This window comes from Camelus dromedarius, chromosome 29 (genome assembly GCF_036321535.1).
Source record: "Camelus dromedarius isolate mCamDro1 chromosome 29, mCamDro1.pat, whole genome shotgun sequence".
Lineage (NCBI taxonomy): Eukaryota > Metazoa > Chordata > Mammalia > Artiodactyla > Camelidae > Camelus > Camelus dromedarius.
Window position 1 is genome coordinate 13,303,572 of NC_087464.1, and position 21,675 is coordinate 13,325,246.

Genomic DNA, 21,675 nt, shown 5'->3' on the forward strand with positions numbered 1-21,675 from the left:
TCTTCTAATATTTTTTTAAATGTATTTTTAAAAGGAAAGAAAGAAAAGGAGTTATCTTTTTAATACCATTCCCAGTGCTAAACCGAAAGATTCAGTTTCAAATCAGCAGGGAAAAGCTTTGTGCCTCTCACTTCCCTATACTCCATTCACTCGCCCTCCAACAATATAAGTAAGTAAAAAAAAAAAAAAAAAATAGAAATCAGTTAAGAAGTTCTTGCCAAGGAATCACTATATACGTGTGTGTGTGTGTGTGTGTGTGTGTGTTACACAGGTGCATGTACATACTTAGTACGGGAATAAACAGTGAAGTCAGGAATATTGTAAAAGTACACACACACACACACACACACACACACTCCACACCCGCCAAATACAACAAGCTTCTTAGGCCCTTAGTTAAGTGAGCTGGTAGAAATAGACCCAATGTTTTGTAAATAAGACCTCTTCTCTTTTAGCATATACTAGGTTTGGTTATGACTCAGATAAATCCTGCCACTAGAATTGTGTTTTCATTTTTTCTGCCCAAGTGCAGAATGGACAGAAAGTGGGCAAACTGGAAAAGATGCAAAGAATCTAGCAAGTGGTTTCTAGAATAGTCACATATTTAAGTTTTATAATAGCCTTGCTTTGTAATTCAAAAAAATTAAAGAGGGCAGAATGCTTATCAATATTCTACATACGACAGCAAGGCTTAAAATAGAGCCATATCTGTTTTAGTTATCACTGCTGGCTTGGACACTGGTTGGCATGAACAAAAGAAAATCTTGAAAGATCAGTGTAAATGGGACAAGTAGTATTGAGTGACTTCTGTAGTCCACCCAGAAGAACTTAAACCACATAGTCTTTGCCTTTAAAGTTTTACAGTCTGTCTGGATGATGTAAGATGTTTCTGTTGTTTTTTGTTTTTAAACTATGGAATCTTTTCTTCAAACTGTTAATTGGAAGACCAGTAAAAAGTAGAGATTTCCCCTCTCCATCCACCTCCCCAGTGCATTGATTAAGGGCAGAACAGTGACTTCACCACTGATCACATTGATGAGTAATACAGACAGACGTGAACGAAACGATGTAAGACTGAATTTAGAAACTGGAGCCTCACCTTTGAAAAAGTCTCACCTCAGCCTCCTTATTTTACAAACTGAAGCGCAGAGAAGTGTGCTTGAGGTCACAGACTAGACAGTACCTTGTCATCTGACCTCCAGCAGGAGTGCTCTCCATTTCATGTTTGCTCTTAAGCAAGATTTGAGTGTTACTACACAGTATCTTTTTCCTTTTAAGTTTTTTAATAACCTCAAGGGACTGGAGTTTGCTAGTGGGGAGATGACGAGATGAGGCAGGAGAAAAGAAGGTAATTTGGGTGCGAGTGAAGCCTGTCATCAGTGACAGAACTGCATCACTTAACCTCTCGCATCCGATCTTCTCCTTTGTCAAAGTGATAACACTATTTTGCAATGAGACTGGTTCCTCTTTCAGACTCTTGGCTTCAAGATTTGATCTCTGGGGTCTAGTGCTGTCTCTAGCAGTGGAAACTCTCAAACGGTTTCAAATGTGTAACCCTGGATTGCAATCCATTTCACATCATCAGGTGTTTAGAGTGCCCCAGTAGCAAATCTATTAAGACGCTTCGGAGTCATCTTTGATCACTGTTACTAGCTCACTTTACACAAGATCGTTTTGGAGCCTCCTGTAGAATAGTTCAGCTTTTGTCAGTGTACCAAAAGATAGGAAGAAATAGGGGAAGTGGTGAAGTAAAACATTTTATGTTAAGTTACATTGAACACCTTGTCTTTGTTTGCCATTGTACCGACAGTAGAGCTTTACCTTTGAGAAGTGTTTTATTCTCTTAAATGGTAACAAAAATAAGTGAATATTTTCTTGGGGTGATGATGCTAACTCTGCTGTTTTTCTTAACTATTTACGGTTGCATTTTCAATTTCTTAAGCTTTATGGAGAAGTAACATTCAATAGTTAAGAAAAGCAGTAGGTTTTTTATGTTAGCTAGTGTAAATGCTATATAGTGTATGTGCTATACTATATGTATAATATTTTTTATATATATATATATACAATATATATATTTTTTTCTCATACCTGTGGCCAGTATATGAGAAATTTTTGAGAAATTGAGAACTGATCCTTTATATGTCCTTTTAAGAATTATCACTAACTAGCTGAGTTACTAGATAAATGTGTTGAATCTTTTTCTGAAAGAGGGGGAACCTAAACAGGAAGTTTAACAGGAAGACTGGCAGTTTCTGCTTCTGTCTTTTAGTATCTTCAAGAGTTAGTACTGTTTCCTGCTAAGTAAGTTTGCTTGCTACAGAATATTTAAACACTAACATGCATAATTTCCACATTCATAAAGGGAGTGGGGTGACCCTCTTTAAAACCATCCTGTCACACTGATTTTCTTTTTTCTGAGCTTTTCCTCTTTGCAGACAACTAGGAGGTGTTTTAGACAAATTCTTAATCTAACTTGAAGTAGGCATTTTTTTATGCAAGGATTAAATTCCTGCCCAGCTGTTAATATAATCCATAACTTCATAGCAAGACATTCAGCTTCAACTCCCATTTCCTGTGGTGTGTCTAAATAAGAACTAAACCTATCAGCCGAGTGTAGAGTATAATTTTTTAGAGGCTTGAATCAATGTTAAATATAATTCTCTCTCATTCCTTCTTCAATTAAAGATTTGCACTATGACAGTTGCTTAATCTCAGCTTGCTTCACAGTTTTCCGAAGAGTTCTCTGATTTTTTTATTGTAATTACTTGTCTAAAATGGTAGGTTCAGAAAGATGAAAAATCATTTTCCTTCATTATATCCTAGTGTAATTGTTACCTGCGTCTTTCTCTTTGCTGCTGCTAGTGTCTCTTTTCCCAGCAGTTTTAGAAACATTTTGGCAGGTGTTAAACACGGAAAAGCCAAACTTCAGAAAACGGCCAACCACCACCTTTTCTCAGGCGACTTCATTAAGATGTTTTCTTAGGAAACTTAAGTGTTCTTTATAAAATGAGGAGTCTGTTTTTAAACAGATGTGTTCCTTCACTTCTAGTGTTAAAAAATTGTTCCTGGTCTTGCCAGAGTTTCTGTCATGCAGCTTAAGTACCGTCCACACGTCCTGTATTTGGGGGGATTTGTTCTGTTTCATGTTGTGTGTCCTCTGTAGCCAGGGTAGTTGGCTCTGCTAGCAGCATTCAAATAGTTAAGTTTGTCTTAAGGAAACAAGCAGCCTGAGCCCTCCCTCCTTCCCTTTCTCAACCAGTCTCTGGCTTCCTCTTTTGGTTTCTCTCATGGTTGCTCTCATGGCCCCTCGGAGCTGCTGGGCTCTGCCCCGCCGGCATGAGCCCCTCCTTCCGTGAGAGCACAGTTCGTGGCATGGGGGTCGAATCATGTCGATAAAATGGGGTCGGTTTCATGAAGCACCCCTCATAACAGTGAGATCCATAGGACCAAAACATGGGGAGGTAAGAGCTTGACTTCTTTAAAGCACTAAATTTGAGTAAAAACAGAAAGAGACAGTGGATTTTGTTTTGTTTTGTTCTTACCCTTGGCAGAGCTAGTTTGGATTTTTGCAAAGCATAAGGAAATTATTTACTCAGATTTGAAGAGCACTGCAAGGCTTGAGAGAATAACTTAGTTGCCACAGATCTTTTTTAACCCCAGGAGCATGCTTTTTTGGCTTTCCTGAGCGAACTGTCAGATGTTCTTCAATTTAACATTTTATGTATGGAAAGGCCTTATGCAAAATTTAGTTAAAAGAAAGAAATTATTTGAAAAAACTCAGTTTTTGTTATTGATTTTTACTAGAGTTTTAGATACTTTAGCAGTTACTAATTTTCACTCAGAACTGTTTCCTGTTTTGTAAAGTGAAGTAGTTTGTTTTCTTTCTTCCGCTCGTTATTTTTTATAGTTCTAAAGTAGCAGTTCGGCTCTTAGAGTTCGATTACATGTGTTCTATTAACAAAGGACTTTATTTTTTATTTTTCATTTATTTAATGGACGTACTGGGGATTGAACCCAGGACCTCATGCGTGCTAAGCACGTACTATACCGTTGAGTTATACCCTTCCCCCAACAAAGGATTTATTAAATGAGTCATAGACTTAGCAAACATTCACCATTTCAGAACAGCAGTTGGGTTCTGAATAGGAACTTAGAAGACCTGGTTCTGATTTTAACTGCACATACCATTTGCTGTGTGACCTTCTGTGAGTCAACAGACGTCTCCTGCCTTTGGCAGTAGAGTGCAGTGAATGTGAGTGAGCTTTGTGGCAGATCTTCATCTTAATTCCAGCTTGGGCAGTTACTGGTGTGTGGCCTCCAGTACAGAATCAGACATGTCTAAGGCCTCAGTGTCCTCAAACAAGAAGTGGAGATAATAGCTGGTACTTACTGCACGGGGTTGTCATGAGAAAATTCATGCCAGTAGCTTACTACAGTGCTCAGCACATAGTAACTGTTCACTCTTAGCTGCTGTTTATTATCTTTCTCTTCTCAGTTAAAAAATGGGAAACATAATGCCAACCCTAGTCATCTCAAAGTTATTGAATCCGATGAAATAATGTATGGAGAAGGCATTGATTCAAAATGTAAGGCATTTAGCAGTTGTCATAGTCACTAACTGTGGGGTACCTATCTTCCAGAAAGTTTTTTCATTACAGCAATTATAACCCATTTTCCAGGGCATACAATACTATTGTTGTAATTTTTTTAATTCCTGGAAAATGGATACCCCGAAGTTAATGATCATGACAACTGCTAAATGCATTCTTCCTACCTCTGAATTGTAGTTCATGGTCTGGGTAATTCAAAAGAAAATTATTAATCTGATATTTTTTAGAGTTGTTTTTTTTTTTAATTGAAGTACAGTCAGTTGCTGTGTCAATTGCTGATGTATAGCACAGTGTCCCGGTCATGCATTTACGTGCATATATTCATTTTCATTCATTTGATATTGATAAACCAGCCAAGTGTCTGCCTACATGTGCTTATAAAGGACCTTGTTTGGAGAGCATATAGTTACATCCCACAGTCCTAGTCTCCTAAAAGTAGAGTGCACCTGAAACATCCTGACTGCTTTAGGTACTTCATTAAGGATCTCACACTCATTAATTTAAAAAAAGTTAAAAACTTAAAGAATTTTTAGGGTTTAAATCCCTCCTCCCCTCAATTTGAAAATTAGGCCAAAATTAATATCTGTGAACCTTGAAATTCTATTTAGTAAAACAGAAGATGTACATATGGGGGATGTGTAGTGTCTTTAGCTATAGTAAATAAAGGAGGAAACATCAGGGATGTGCCCTCACTTAGGGATATGTGATTGGTGGGAGGCAGTCAGCAGGGAACCTCGAGTCACTTTTCATGCTTCCCAATCATTGTCCTGCCCCTCAGGCTGGTCCCAGAACTGTTACCATCCCATCTGCTGCTCCCTGCCTGCAGCTGGCCCTAAGCTTGTCACTTGCTTCCCGTGTGGGCTGAGCTGTGGCTGACTGAGGAGGATTCGCGGCCACCGCAGACTCCTCCTCCTCCAGCACCAGAAGCCTCTTTCTCTTCAGTGTTGGTCCTCAGGCATTGTGTCTGTTGGAATAAATAACCAATGAATAAGCCACTGCCCAGTCTTCCAAAGGTTTTTCTAAGATAGCTTGAATGCTCACAACTTAATTTAAAATAAATATATATACGTATGTCCAGGACAGTGTTCCTAACTTCTGTCCAAAACGTTCATCAGCCACTGTTGACCATACGCCAGCTTGGGGCCCTTCTAGAAGGGAAGGCCTTCTAGTGTTCAATTAACTGGTGATTCTTTTCTTTGGCAGGAAAAGGAAAAGGAGAAAGATAAAATTAAGGAGAAGGAGAAAGATTCTAAAGAGAAGGAAAAGGACAAGAAGACTGTCAATGGGCACGCTTTCAGTTCCATCCCTGTGGTGGGTCCCATCGGCTGCAGCCAGTGCACGAAGCCCTTCACCAACAAAGACGCCTACACTTGTGCAAGTAAGAGACATGCCCCTGCCTGCATGGTGGAACTCTCTTGGCTCAGAAAAGCTCATTTCTCGTTTCCTGTCCATCCCACCCCTTATTTGTTCCTTGTTTATGTAGAGAAGTAACCCTTTTTCTATCTTTAAACATCATTGAAGAAATAAGTTCTAGGTATATAATAACATGCAGCCTATAGTTTTGGCAGACAGCCCCAACTTCAGATATTTTGTCCTGCTGTCCCGAAGCCACTACCTTATTCTGGGTCCATGTCAGCATTGAAACAGTCTCAGAGCGGTCCCTTGTCAGGTCACATATGCTCGTTTTTCATTCTGGTGCTTTGGTATATGTTTCAGCCATTGACCAGAGTCAAGTCATGGTAACTGCCCAGGGAGGAGAGCAGTTCGGTGTGCAGAGATGTTCCATGTTGTCCTCTTACTGCCCTGCTTACAACCCCCTGAGAGCCGAGTCGGTTAACTGAACGTGGTTCCTTGTTTTGATCAGATGCTCAGAGACAGATCGGCTAACCTTTTCTGTCAAGGAGCAGATAGCAAGACTTTCTGGGCAGCACGGTCCCTGCCACAGCTGCTGACCTCTCCTTCTGTGGCACCAAGGTAGCCACAGACAGCACAGAAGACAGTGAGGGTGGCTGTGTTCCAGTGAAACTGCATTTATGGGCAGTGAAATTCAAATTTCACGTTATTTTCATGTGTCATGGAATATTAATCTTTTCTATTTTTTTCAACCATTTAAAAATGTAAAAACTACTTGTAGCTCACGGGCCATACAAGAATAGGCGACGGGCCAGATTAGCCCATGGGCTATAATCCGCAGACCCTGGCTCTTAGGCGCCAAGTCTCAAAATTTTTGTGGTTTCACGCAGATAGAAATTAATAACATTCGTAGTGCAAACCAAGGTAAATCAAGGAGGCTGCTTGTGGTCAGAAGTGACCAGTGTGGAGGTCCAGTCATCCAGAAAGCCAAGGTGATTTTTCATCATGTTAGATCTGCAGCCAGTTCAGACAAAGCAGTGACTAATTCAGACTCCAAGAAGCCCTTGTGAGACCATGATGTCATGACATTGTCTTGTTTTCAGTCATTTGGGTGAAGTATCCCAAGTGATTTGTTACTAAAAATAGCTACTGAAATTGGAAATTTTTAAAAGTTTATTTGAGCAGATTCAATGTTACTGCAGTAATAATTTCCACTCTCTTGCTTTCTTGACTTGAAGAGCAGGGGTGGAGGAGTGTGTAGCCCGCTGGCTGTCTACTCTCTGCTCCAGCTGTTACGACCTTTTAGACAACTGTCGTGAACACTCACACGCTTGTAAAAGGCTCCTTGTGGATATCTTATTGTCTGCAGCCCTATTTGTTTCTAACAGTCCTATTTAAAAAAGAAACAAATCCTCCAGGGAGCTCTTGTCTTTTTATTCATCCTGGTGGGCAGATATCACACACATTTATGTCCTCCTTCATGTGTGACTTCCCAGGAGATTGAGAACTGCTCCAGCACAGTAGTAAGTTTTATGTGACCTCTCAGAAGCGAGAGACTGTCACTGCCCAGTATCCCTCCAGCATTTCACTCTGCAGCCCAGGTTCTAACAGGACTCATTCCTAGGACACCAGTTGCACGTCGCCAGTTTAGTTTCTTAACCGCTGGACACAGTCAGCTTCTTGGTACTGGAATAACCTGGCTGCCTAGGGCAGCGGTCACCAAGCACTTTTTAGTATTATCTATCATTAAAAGATTTTTAGTCTACTCCTACAAGATGTGCATATTTAACATAAAATTGGGTACGTGTCCTGTACTATACTTATAAAGAGCTCATTCTAGGAATAAGACAAGTCAAATTTGCCATCTTCTTGTTTGCTGGTTAGTGATTAGTCTCTTTAATACTGTCTTAGGTGCATAGTTTTCTTTGCAAGAATTTGTGTCTCCTTTTCACTTTATTTTAGTTGAAACTGAATATAATTTATAAGCTTACATTATTGAGCATCTGTAAGTTTCCATTCATCACAACATGCTGAAAGTAGACGGACGAGGAGGGCTGTTCCGCAGCCCTGACACACACCTTCGAGTGCTCTTCCTCCCTCCAGAATCCTCTAGTATCACATGTGATGAGAAGCTGCCTAACATCAAGGCTGACTGAGCCCCCAGGGTATCGATCTAAGTCGATATAAATGAGAGCTGTAAAAATGTCCTCCTCTGTGTCAAGGAATCATTTCATTTTGTGCATCCTTCCTACAGAGGGCCTGTTCTCCATTTGGAAGCATTGGTCTCAGAGAAAAATAGGGAGAAATCATATTTCTTGATTGGCAGCATGAAATTGATATTCAAGGAACTTCATCAGTACAGCAGACTGAACACCTGCTTTCTGCTATGAAACATAATTTTTAATATATATTTTCAATAAAATGTACTTAAAAAAAACTAATATATAACTGAGCTTGCAGAGAAGAAAATCCCTGCAGGCACTCAGAATCAGAGTAGTACAGAGCACCCCCCTCAACTGGGGACAGGGTGTGTGGTCTCAGGGCACATAGTGCCATCTGGGACGGAGACCCCTGAAGAAAACCGAGAGCTTTAAAGACTAACAATCATGCTGAAGGGCCTGGAAAAATTCCACCCACTGGCCCTTCAGAAGCAGCAGAGAAAAGTTGCCCTGTCCCCAGGACCCTATGTGAGAATTCTGCATCACATAAATCCAGGGTCCAAATTTACACCATCCATATCTCCTGGAACCCCGAGTTAAGTAAGGAAGCAAACCGCTATGAAGATGAGTTAGCGGATGCACAGACAAGAGAAGATGTTGAGAGTTACTAAAGGGTTAAAATGAATAAACTCCCTAATGAAAGAACAGGACACAACAACCAAGGGGTAGATGTGAAAGATAAAACTTCAGGAGTGAAAGTAGTTCTTGAAGAATCTTCGTGGAGATTTTTCAAATATCTCAGTATTCTATATCATCAATGATTGTTCCGATTTATATTTGTATATAAAGGAAAAATGGCTTCCACTCTGTCATCTGCTTGTAAGGGGGCAGCTGGGTGAGTATTCTAGGAAATTTTGATAACTTTAGACTGGATTTATTTTTTTGCATTTAACTCTCAATAAGTATGTATTTGAGTTTCTTATCTCAAATGAAGTTATTCAACAAAGATCAGTTTCCTGAACTCTTTCAAGGTGCCGTGTGATTCATTCAAAAGCAGTTCAACAAATGCTCCTTGAGCAGCTTTATATACTAGTCACCTTTCTCTTACTCTTTTTCAATTGAATATATTTGACATATAACATTGTGTAAATTTAAGGTGTGCAATGCATTAATTTGGTACGTTTATGTATTGTAATCTGATTGCCATAGTAGCAATATTTAGCAACTCTGTCACATCACATAATTATCCTTTTTAGTGGTTGGATATATAATTAGAGGCACCTTTCTCAAGTTGCTTATTACACAGTGGCTTGTAAGAAGATTTCTCAAGGTTAATCCTTGGTACTTACTCATTGCAGCATTATTCCTAATGTGGAAAAATGTAAAGAAAATAATATCCAGTAATAAAATACAGTATAGTCATTAGATGGAATATTAGGCCAATAGTGAAAAGAATAGGATAGATCAAAGGCCAGCAAACTTTTTTGTGAAGGAACTGATAATGAGAATCGGGCTGTTAGGTCTCTGTGCTGACTGTGCTAGTCCGCCCTTGTAGCACAAAAGCAGCTCTAGACAAGACAGAAAGTGAGCTGTGTTCCAGGGGACCTGTGTTTACAAAACAGATGTGGGCTGCCTTCGGCCCCCAGGCCATGGTTGGCCACTGGGGTAGATCTGCAGGTAAAAGCACATCTCCAAGACATTTTGGTAACATGAAAGGCAATGAATAGAACTGTATGTATGATCCTAATTTATAGAAAAAGAGATAAATAAACAGTAGCTGTTTATGTAAATATATGAGAATATGTCAAAGGCTATACACCAAACTATGTACTTGAAGAGATCAGGAGAAGAGAGTTGGAAGGGGAGTAAGGTTTTATTTTATACTTTTTGTGTTGTTTGAATTTTTCAAGACTGGACTTAAGTATTGTTTGTATGAGTAAAAAAAATGTAAACATTGGACCACTGATAGTTTCAGAGGCTTTCCGGGTTGTCATCTGCTCTCTGATGAAAGAGCAAAGTATGTTGATAATTCAGGAATTTGATGGACCAAGAGCAGAATCATCTGTGGGAAACAGTCCACTTGACAAAAGTTGCTGATAGCACCACCGTGAATAAGAAGCAGGGGGGTTGACTCTACCAGCCCCCAGTTCTGAGTTCTGTGATGTGACATATTATCAGAAGGTTTAGGGACAAAAGAGAAGGAAAATCTTTTTTGAAGACCCCAAAAATCATTTTCTTTATGCTCTAGAGAATCATAGGTCTATGCTTATAGTGAATAGATGACTCTTCCCATGATTAGCTCCAGATTAAACTTTTCAATTTAAATTCAGGCTGGAAAGAGTTACCTACTCTGCGTCAGTGTCTGGAACATCTTATTACTACTCCTGGTCTTTGTATATACATTATTTCTAGGTTAGAACAGTTGAGCTTTACCCTCCTTGGCTATATTAACTCTTAGTCTCCGTTAGACTACAGTGACTCAGAATTAAACCTGCAACTGGTATATGACTGATTAGTCAGACAGCAAAAATATCCACTATAATGTAGAACACACCTCTTTTAACCAGGCATCCTAAACCCATTTTTGGTTTTTTCATCCCATTAAACATACGTAGAAGTTCTCTTTTACTGGACTCCCTCCACGATGAAATACAGAGTGGGCACCTCAGACTGTTGAACTGTTGATGCTGTCAGTACAGTGTGCGCTAGAATTCCCCCTGGAGATGATCTGGGTACCTCGTGGAAACCTCTATGGCCCAAGGATACCATAGCAACCCATGGAGAATCACTTGTGTGGGGCCTGGTACTGATGAGGAAAAGCTAAGCGTAAGAGGCTTGAGACTTGTAGACTTTAAGTTCTCAACCACACCTCCATGTAGTAACTGAATAGTTTAATAAATAGGACAGTGGTCTTCAGAATAAATTTTGTGTAACTGGTGTTTTGGAAGTTCCTTGGATTTTTGAATTTATGTATATTTTAAACTAATTTAAAATTTGCATTAAAAATACATATGCTCAAAAGTATAACCACATTTTAACATCAACATATTAACTAGCTGTCAACCTACCTACTTGTTTGGATTTTTCCTTGCATCTCTAGTTAACTGAAGAATGAAACATTGCAAGACAAGTCATTTTTTTTTAACATTTTTAAAATTGAGTTATAGTCATTTTACAATGTTGTGTCAAATTCCAGTGTAGAGCACAATTTTTCAGTTATACATGAACATGCATACATTCATTGTCACATTCTCTTTCGCTGTGAGCCAAACAAGTCATTTTTTTAAATTTTTTTGTTCCTACTTACCTATGTAATTGAAGATGTTCTCTATATTATGTACATAAAATTAAATACAGACATAAGTTAGATACTGAGGTAGGTATATGAATTGCAAGTATACTGTGCACCTGATTTCTCATTTTTTTGATTCATCAAAACAGCATCATTGTTTTTTGTTGACTTTACGAGTAAATGTTAAAATTATAACTCAAGAATCTATACTAAATACTTTACATATCTGATAGCACACAATATGACAGTATTTTATTTAAGGCTTTCTAAAGATAGAAAACCAGTAAAAATAGCAAGTTGGTTACTAGTTCCATGCTAACAATGTTTGTAATAAGTTAGGCTAGCGGTTTTTTGGTTTATTTGGTAATTTTTAATATTAAGTCACCCAAGAAGTCTATTTCTTCTGGAAGCAGATTATTTCGTGGAGTCCAGTGTGTCATCACAAGAGTCTTTTCTGTTTGGAGAGTGAGTCTGGGGAGGAAGTACCGTCATGTCCTCTGCCAGCAGTTCTTTGATTTATGGAAATCACTTGATCTAACTAAAATGTCCCAGGTTATCTTAGTTCTGCCTGTTCGGCAAAACAAAGTAGAGTTAGTGTTTTTTGAAGTTTAAACTGAAAGCATCAGGCAGCAAAAAGGAACTGTGTGGTAGGGCCTCCTTGTTGTTACCCTAGTGCGGCACCTAAGGTTCAAAAATATATTTTTAATTTGCGTACCACCCCACCTCAGAAACCTAGGGGCGCCCTGTCCCGACTGTAGCTGTACAGTCAGTTCCAGAGGTAGTGCTGGAACAGCTCGACATTTAGCAGTGCCGTTAAGGATTGTGTGTGACAGTGTGCGCTTGTAAAAAGAGGAGGAAAATAATCAAGGCTTGAGAGCAAAGGAGCAGCGTGTAGTCATCTTCCCAGAGGCACCGAAGTAACGGGCTGCTCTTCTCCAGCTTCCAGCGCTTGCAGTGAACGTGTGTGTGTATGAAGCCCCATCTGTCATCTTGGCAGGAAGTGGAAAATATGAGTAATTTGGGGACTCAGAATCTTTTTTCTCCTCCCTCCATCTCCTCTCGTGCTCAGGATCTTCCCAGGAGTCTCAGGAAATGCAGCATCCGTCCACCTCCTTTACCTCCCAGGAAACCCTCATGCTCTGAGCTTCTTCCCTTTTTTGGTTTAACATAACCTCATTTGCTGACCCTGGAGCCTCAGACCCCAAGTGGCTGCTCAGTTTTGACTCGTGGTTTAGAAAAATCAGCCACGTGGTTCATCAGGGTGTGTGTTATGGTGGCTGGTGTTGATTTCCACCTATCTTTCACATCTCTCTTGTCACTTTAATATGTCCTTCTGCATGCAAATATTGAGAGATTCAGCAGGATAGAACTTTTAAAATAAGTCAACATCTCTTGACTCCAGTGGAATACATCTGGGCTAGCCTGACGTCATAGTGGTGGTGAAAGCTGAGTCAGTTATGTGGACTTAAGTAGACATGGTCAAGATGACAGACACTAGAAATACCAAGGAACAGAGCCTCCCTGGAGTCCCTTTGCAGTCTCCTCCTGGAAGACAGACAAACGGAGAGAGCAAGAACTGAAGCCCTTGTCAGGACTGCTTCAAAGTTATTTAATTTAGGAGAAACCTGGCAGGTCCCTCTCCCCCTCCCCAGCCAAAATTCTACTCTTGCTTTAGGATTTCTTTGATTTTAATGGAGAAAGGAGAAGTGCATCTTTCCAGTTCTTCATGCAGTTATGTAAAGCTTCCTTTGGATAATCAGCTGTTCTTTCCAGCTGCCGCAAATAACTTGGTCTTGCGAATGCTTGGTGGAGTCCTTCAGAGTAAGGAATCTGTTTATGTTTGGGGTTTTGACTCTTGCCAGTGGTTCTGTTTTGTTTGCTTTAAACAGATGTAAAATGATATTGAGATTATTGTTGATTTATTTTCTGTTGTGTTAGCAGCTTCTGAGTACTTTTGTGGTAGGTTGCTTCTCTTGGTTAAAAAAATAAACAAGTAGACCGGCTGCAATCAAAGTAGGAAACATAAGAGTTTAGAATGTGTGTGATGCTTGGAGTTTGCTTTTAGATTTTATCCGGAAAGACAGCTCTCTAGACAGTTTTCTTGCATTTAGAGTTCATTGCTTATATGAAATAGTAAAATACATACAACTGCTGAAAGAAAAGAAGTTTGTTTAGGGAAAAGGAAGGTAAAAGAAGAGCCTGAGCAATAAAATCAATTCTTAATCAAACAGAGCACTTTCATTTGGGTTTTTATTTGTTTGTTTACCAATGTTCCTATGAAAACTGCTGTTCAGTGAGCACTTCAGCTAAGATGATTTGGCTCTTTTTTGTGGCTTTCCTCTTGTTCTGTACATCAGCACTGTGGTTATTACACCAGCCACCAAAGAACGTCCTACGTGCCTTGTGTATCTCACACTCCCCAGAGAAGTTACGGAAACAACTTGGGAGCACGTACTTCTAAATCGTTGGTGTTTAAATGTTTCTGGTTGGTTGTTGTTTGTTCTGTTTGAGTTTTCTTGGTGAGGATTGACACGCTGGGAGGAAGTTGCACCTTTCTATCCTTAAAGGGAGCTTTCCAACGTGTATCCTTAAGAAGGACCAGAGAATCTCCGCTTCAGCTGGCAGTCCTTGGGCGTTCATGCCGTTGTGTAATTTCGTTTCATTTTGGCCAGCCGCTCCTCCTATCCTTCTTTAAAGCTGATTTTCTTAAGCTGGTCTCTCTAATGGGTGGTTTCATTTTTCTACTAAAGGAGAAGAGTGTATAGTAACTATACACTCAGTTCACCAAAGGTCTCTGGTGGGGTGGTAGTAGAGGTTTAAAAACAAAATGCAGCAACAGGTAGACGATAGTTCCCAGTCCTGTGGGTTTTCCTTCATATTCTTCTGTTTGATGCCTCCTTATAGCAAGAAAAGAAGTTGAAGGGCTGGGCTGTTTGCTTTTAAGTTCAGAGGAGTCTGATTAGGGTCGGCTCTGTTCCCATAAACCACGGTGCCAAGACCTTTCTGAAGAACTTTGAAAAATGAAAGCATGTTGCTTACTGCTATTAAGAAGTCTTTTTGAAAAATCAGTAAATAAAAGGCCAAATAATTCTTTGATCTCCCTAACAGCATGGTATGGTTTGTGGCAGAGAATTTGAAAATGTATTCGATTTGTCTCTGATTCTTGTGTTCTTGAGAATTGTCTGTTTTCCGAAACAGAGGTTTTAACCTCATGACTTCAGCTGATGTCAGTGGGGCCGAAGTTTCTAAATCACCCACGGACACCACTAAAACCATCCTTGTGAACTGAGTCCAGGACAACTTGGTAACAAGTTGAGTGTTTTTCAAGTAGGTGCTTAAGTGTGTTAAGCAGATGTCCATGTAAACTATTTTATCTCTTAAGATTTGTGCCCATATTATAGAGTACATTAAAATTTCAGCTGGGTTGTGGATCTGGGGACTTGTCTCAGTTAATTTAAAAAGTGTTATTTGTGTAGGAAGTTGTTGGCTAGAAGTACATTTAAGTATTTCTGCCTTTGTGATTCATCAGTTGGAGTTGCCTTTTAAATCTCACTGACTTGAGAACTAAGCCTGTTTAAAAGAGGTGGCACCACTCCCTCAAAAATTGACATCACTTGCAGGGAGAATATATTTCAGTGGTAGAGCACATGCTTAGCATGCACGAGGTCCAGAGTTCAATCCCCAGTACCTCCATTTAAAAAATAATAGTACGTAAATAAATAAACAACCCCCTCCCAAAACAAACCCCCCAAAAACAAAAATAATAAAAATTTTGAAATTGCTATTACTTAATTCTGTGTATGGTGATGGAACTGGTGGGGAGGAAAGGAACAGGAAGACTGCAACTTTGAAATAAGCTCTGTCCACAGTATGCTGGATGGTCACGTCTGTAGATCAGGATCAGTGGCAAGTTCTCCAGCAACTCCTCCGCCTCCTGGGTTGCTAATTGATGCCAAAAACAACAATTTTCATCGCAACGAAAGAGAAAACGCTCTTTTGTAACTGAAAGACAATAAAATCTAACTGAAAAGTGTTTTAAATTGATCACAAATGTGATTAAATCTTTTTTTAAAAAAAGAATAAGGAAATTCAAGGAACTTCGAAGGAATTAGAATTTGGGTTTAAAAAAAGAGCATACTAATACAGAGTAGTACATGGATAACATTGCCAACACCTCGGTACCCATTAGTCAAAAAAAAAAAAAGGTGACATATTGTCAGACTGCTTTAGATTATTATTTAGTTTCGAAGAAGTAAACTATGACAACTAAGGCTGAATTCCTGTTTCCCTGCCTAATCCCATTTCTTTTCCTTCCTCCCCAAGGACTACCACTATTATGAATTCAGTGTATACGTAGCCTGTGTTTTATAACTATCTCATACACAAACAATAGCAAAAACTTTTTTTGTTGTTTTTAGTTTTCATAAGTGGTACCATACAGTGTATCTCATTCTGTAATTTGCTATATTCTCCTCAACATCATATTTGGGGAATCAAGGCAGGATATTGAAGATGGATCTAGATTATTGACTTCTAACTCTTAATGGTATTTCATTTTATGAATACATCAAATCTGTACCTCTGCTAAATAATTTGGGTTATTTCCAGTTTCTTTCTGTAAAAAGTGCTCCAGAGAACATCTTTATGAACTTGTGTATGTTACCAAGCTGTATATTCATAAAGTGAGCACACTTGCAACTTTACTAGATGTTGCCAAATTACTCTCCAAAGTGGATGTATCAATTTCTAGATCCATCATCAGGTGATGAAAGTTCCTACATCACCATATCCTCACCAATACCTAGAACTGGCAGACTCTTATTTTGGCCAATCTGGTTGGATATGAAATGATGTTTCTTTATTGTTTTAGTTTGCATTTCTCTAATTTCTAGAGAGGTTGAGCACCATTTTGGTTTTTTGTGAATTGCCTGTTTGTAATCTTTTACCGTTTTTTTTCTGTTGAGTTCTTTATCTTTTTCTTACTGATTTATGAGATGTCTAAACAGTTTTAAGATAGTGTTATTGGGTGTGGCACTACATTTACTACCACTTTGAAATGTGTGGTTTTCTTTGTCCGTGATATGAATCCATTGGTTTTCTTCATATGCTTATCACCCATGTTTTAAAGTATATTTGTTTAAGTAAAGTGGAGTGAACGGAAGGTTCTCCTAAAGGTAACTAGGCAAGACTCAGAGAGGGTAAGGAGGAGTAGGATTAAAGAAGGTGTGTGTGAAAGACAAGGAGGAAAAAGGTGGGGAGGGGAGCTGAGAAGCCTGTGCATAAGAGATAACGGATCGCCTAGGCCCCGGAGCAAGACAGCTTCGCAGTCCGGGGCATCTATGTAGCAGGGGAAGGGAGACTTGTACCCTGAGTAAGGACGGAGGTGCCAGTGGGGGAACACATTCTGTCTTGCTAGAAAACGACTATAGACATTTGCCTCAACTACTTTGTTATGCTTGTTACTGTGGGTCCAGCAGCTTGGAGCTCACCTGCCCCCCCACCCCCACTTCAGACATTTAGTGCTTACTATGGGCTGGAGGCTGGGAGTAGGGATATAAAACTTAAAAAGGCAAAGTTGGACTCCCTCCAGGAGTTTTCTGTCCAGGGGAGGAGTGTGGCCTTTACAGTACAGCCATGATGCAGGTGTGGTATACCATGGAACACCAGGAGCACAGAGGTGGCGAGTCTGGTCTTCCCCGGGAGAGTCAGGGAAGACCTCACAGAGTGGAGTCCTGCCAGCCTAGTCAGGGAAGGAAAATGGAGAAAGGGGCACAAGTGCAGAAAACAGTTTGTTCAGAGCTCAGATGAGACTGAATACGGCAAGGGGCTAGAAATGTACACAACACGTGATGCGCTACGTCACGCTAAGTAAGACATTTGGGCTTTATCCTGAAGGTGATGGGGAGCTGGAGGCAAAAAGTTTTTGAATACAGTCCTTAAAGACAAATGATCTAGCCTCTGACCCTTTCAGGAAGACCATTGGCTAGTGGGGTTTAAAGTCTTCAGCCAGCGTTCACCAGAGTCTAGGTCCTGGAATATGAGCTGCATTGCCTCATGTGGAGAAGGACAGAACAGCATTGACATCTCAGGACTTACGTGGATTTCTTTTTGCGATTCTACTTGTTTCTGAGTAGTAAGATGATTTCTTCATCAAAATTTATCCTTATTTTCAAGTAGCAGAGAACTAGAGAAATGAATGAGGGCTAGTGGTTTCCGGTTCTTAAGAAAAATATCCTCAAAATGTTTCCTTTTGTTGATTGGAATGAGTCAGTTCTCAGGGGTCGTTTTCTTCAGAGGCCTCCTTGTGCCCAGAAAGGGACGATGCTGAGAAGCTCTGGCATTAACATTCAGTGATACGTACCTGCTTAGTAGCTGCTGACTCCTAGAGCAGCTTCGCGACTTACATGCAAAGATCACACACAGTAGAAGGTACAAGTTGCCCAGCACCCAGACGGCTCCCTTGCAGCCTCCTCCTGGAGAAGAAAACAGTGGAAGCTGGAATAGAGCTGTCACTGGGATAGAACCTCCCAGGTTTTCCCCTCTTGTCGATTCTCTGAGTTAGCCTTTCCCAGGACAATCTCTCCTCCTGCTGCCATTGGTAAATGAATTTGGATGTCTCTTCTGGTTTATTAACATCAGAAAAATGGCCAGACACTGAATTTCACATGGGGTGGAGCTTCACGAGGTTAGCGAGACAGGAAGCTTAATACGCCCAGGAATAAAGGGCCCAGAGTGAAGCTTCACCCCAGCCTGTTCCAGACTGGTTCCCGCTCTGGGCCATCCTGGTGGCAGAAGTAGGGTTGCTCCTGATTACCTGTTTGATGGTGGTAGCTTCAGCCAGGATTCCTCCAGTTGGAGCTGTTGGTTACTGAGCCCTTCCCTGACCGGGCCTGGAAGGATGGGTCTGCCCTAGTGATAATTCAGATGGCTAAGGCATTGAAGGCTCTTGCAGCAGAAACCTTATAGAAGAATCCAGTGGATTTACTCTCTTTAACAGATGTAGCATAAGGAGTCTTACAGAATCACAGAGAAGAGGAACGTAGGGGAAAGTGTGGTCCTTCCTTCCTTTTATAGATGAGAAAACTTCAGCCTGCAGAGAAGGGCCTTACACTAGGGTCACATGAACTGAGTGGTAGAGCCAGGACCTAGATCACCTTGAGCGTGGGAGCTGTTCCTCTGTACTCCTTGTCGTGTTGGTCAGTTGATATTTGACTGTAATCAAGGTGGTGTCAGGGCACTTGGCTTTTGGACGAGACAGACATAAGGTCTAAAACAGACATCTGAATAGGTGGCATGAGCCAGGCACTGCACTCGAGAGACGTAACTGAAGGTTCAGCAGTAGATGAAGGAGGTGGAGGAGAAAACCATCAGATTATCACAGCACGTTGCGATTGGTGGCATTAGGTAAGAGACCTGTGACCCAAGTAGGCAGTGAGGAAGGAATGGGGGAAAGTCTTTGGGGCCTGGGATTCTGGCCGTCTCCATACTGGTATCCCTCCCACCCCCTCCCCTCAGAGCCCATACGTACGAGCCCGTGATGAGTGGGTTCCCACGGGCAGGACCTGTGAGACTTCCTGAATCAGTGTGTGAAACACTGCCTTGTGGATGGTATCTGGCTGATTTTCTCAGGAAGCCTTTCCCTGGGGAGGCTCTCGTCATTGGGCGTCCCCACAGACAGATCCTTTGTTTGTCTCTGCTTCACCTCTGGCCTCCTGGCACAGTTCTGTTTTATGACTTCATAGCAGCAGTACAAGCTGATGGTGACCCTTCCGAGGCCCAGGGGCTGGGTTGCTACATCAGTGGCTCCTGTAGGCCAAGGAGTGAGAAATGAGAGTTGGGTAAAAACCGTGTCCTTGGCAGACTGTGGTCTCTGCTTCATCTTTCGGGAAGCCTCCCACTTTCTCTTGAGTCAGGGCTCCTGGAGGTGCTTTGGGGTAGTTCTCATGACCTTTCTTCTGCAGTCTTGACTCAGGGCGGGTTGCAGAAAGCTCAGGGCAGCTAGGATCCCAAGTGGAAGGACATAAAACAAGTTTTCAGACTCACACTCCACCTTTGACAGTCATGCAAATTTCACAGCCCTTGTTAAGGGGCTGCATGTATGTTACTTGTGAGTGTTACTGCTCTATGGATATGTAAATGTCTACATACATTATATACATACATACTATTTGTGGCTTAGACTTACATACTGACTGCGGTCAATATGTACTTTTTAGTTTTCATAGCCTCTCTTACTTTTACTTTTATTTTTAGTAGCCTCTCAGCTTCCTGCCCAAGAAGTTCCAAGTTTCTAGTTTTTGCTGGTCAGAAATCACATCTGCTGTTCTCCCTCCTCCTCCCAATGACACCAAGTGCTTGCTTCCTAGAAGAGGGCTGCGACTTGTAATTTCAGCTAGAGGCACATTCTGATGTGTGTGTGACTTCACCTGGAAATCCGTAGGTCGCTATGACAGCGGAGAATCTCGAGGGTCTATTTGCTGTATTAATGTCACCTTGGGTTTTGCATTTTTTTTAGATTGCAGTGCTCTGGTCCACAAAGGCTGTAGAGAAAGTCTGGCCTCCTGTGCAAAGGTCAAAATGAAGGTAAGACATTTCTGGCTAAACCAATAAAATCCACAGATTTGGGAGACTTATGGTTGAAGGGGTTTGTTTGTTTAAATCATTTGGTACCAACTTTGAGACCAAAATAACCAAAAATGATTCTCTCTTTTTTGGAGGAAAGAAAAGGTTCTTATTTCACTTTTTTTTTTTTTAAGTTTCTTTTTTTTTGAATGGCTTTTTTAAAAATTGAAGTATAGTCAGTTTACAGTATTGTGTCGATTTCTGGTGTACAGCATAATGTTTCAGTCATGCATGTACAAACCTACATTCCTTTTCATATTCTTTTTCATTGTAGGTTACTACAAGATATTGAATATAGTTCCCTGTGCTATACAATAGAAACTTGTTGTTTATCTATTTGGTATATAGTAATTAGTATCTGCAAATCTTGAACTCCCAAAGAAATGATTTTCTCTTAAGTGATGAGTTCTCTTCTTAATTAACACACGAGGGGTTTGTGGCTTTGGGAAGATAAAATGCTCTCAGAACTTCTCCATGTTAGATACACATTTCTCTGTGATTCTAATCCCTCTGTGTCCCTGTTAAAGTGGTTTTCCTCTTAACTGTGTCCACAGACCTACTGTGCTCTGCACACACCCGGCTTCCTCCTTCGGGACCGTGGGGACAACGGGTGGGCGTCAGGGCTCTGACGTGCCCGGGGGCTGGGGAATGTCAGGGTCAAACGCAGCCTGTCTGGCAGCACTTTTCTCAGCAGGTTCGTCTGGGTGACTCTGATCACGTGACAAGAGTAGGAAGTTAGTGGGCTCTGGGAACGGATGCTGGGTGGTAATAACCAGACACATCTATCTAGCAGATTCTGGGTGGGGTAAGGCCCAGGGATTTGCCTGTCTAGGAAGCTCTCAGGTGATGCTGATGCTGCTGGTCCCAGGGCCATCCTTTGAGAAGCCCTGAGCCTAGTGTAAAGACCGCCGACTTCTGCACCTCGCCTGGGTCATATTCAGCCCATGGACGTAAATTTTGTTTGGCTCATGGAGTTTTGGGGGGGAGGGGGTTAATATATTTATTGAAAAATCATACTTCATATCAATTTGGACTTCTGATGTGTCCTGAAAAAAATGGAGTCTCTGACAGCCCTGCTATTTCCTCTTACCCAGCAGACCCACTCCCCACCTTGCTCTTTTTTTTTTTTTTCCCGTAGTACTTATCACCTTCTCAGGATCTGTTTAACAGTCTGTGTTTGTTTATTGCATTTAATTTTTATGATCTTCACCTCTCGTCCCCCCACCGCTAGAATATAAGCACCAAACTTTCCAGGCAGTCTGAAGTCAGGAGCATGTGACCCATTGGTGGACCCTGAGCACATAGAACGGTGTCTGGCTCGTAGGTCCTTCCTTAACTGTTGAGAGATGGATGGCAAGTGATAGTCAGCAGCTGCCTCCTCAGACGAGAGGGTTGCCACTTCCCATCACTGCCATGCGTTACCTGCCTGGCCCTGTAGGCATCTGAGTCGGTGATCTCTGATAAGGTGATATTACTGTGAATGTGCTAGAGAGGATGGAGATGACAGGAATGTAGCGTATCCCGCGTCAGAGGCTGTAACGGAAAAGGAGGAGCTCCATTTTAAATTACTCTGTTTCCCCTAGGACTCATTGCTTCAGTCTGTAATTTCTCACAGGAGTGTTTCTGTTCCATTCTA

General features: G+C 41.0%; 1 protein-coding gene across 16 annotated transcripts in view; it reads left to right on the plus strand.

Annotated features, from left to right (window-relative positions):
- The window catches only part of AKAP13 (A-kinase anchoring protein 13), a 291,739-nt gene that overhangs the window by 237,951 nt on the left and 32,113 nt on the right, over nt 1–21,675 (plus strand). For all 16 annotated transcript variants that reach the window (XM_031440520.2, XM_064480556.1, XM_031440522.2 and 13 more), the window contains 2 exons: nt 5,817–5,991; nt 19,933–20,000. In XM_031440520.2, the coding sequence (XP_031296380.2) occupies nt 5,817–5,991; nt 19,933–20,000 (243 nt within the window). The remainder of the gene's footprint in view (nt 1–5,816; nt 5,992–19,932; nt 20,001–21,675) is intronic.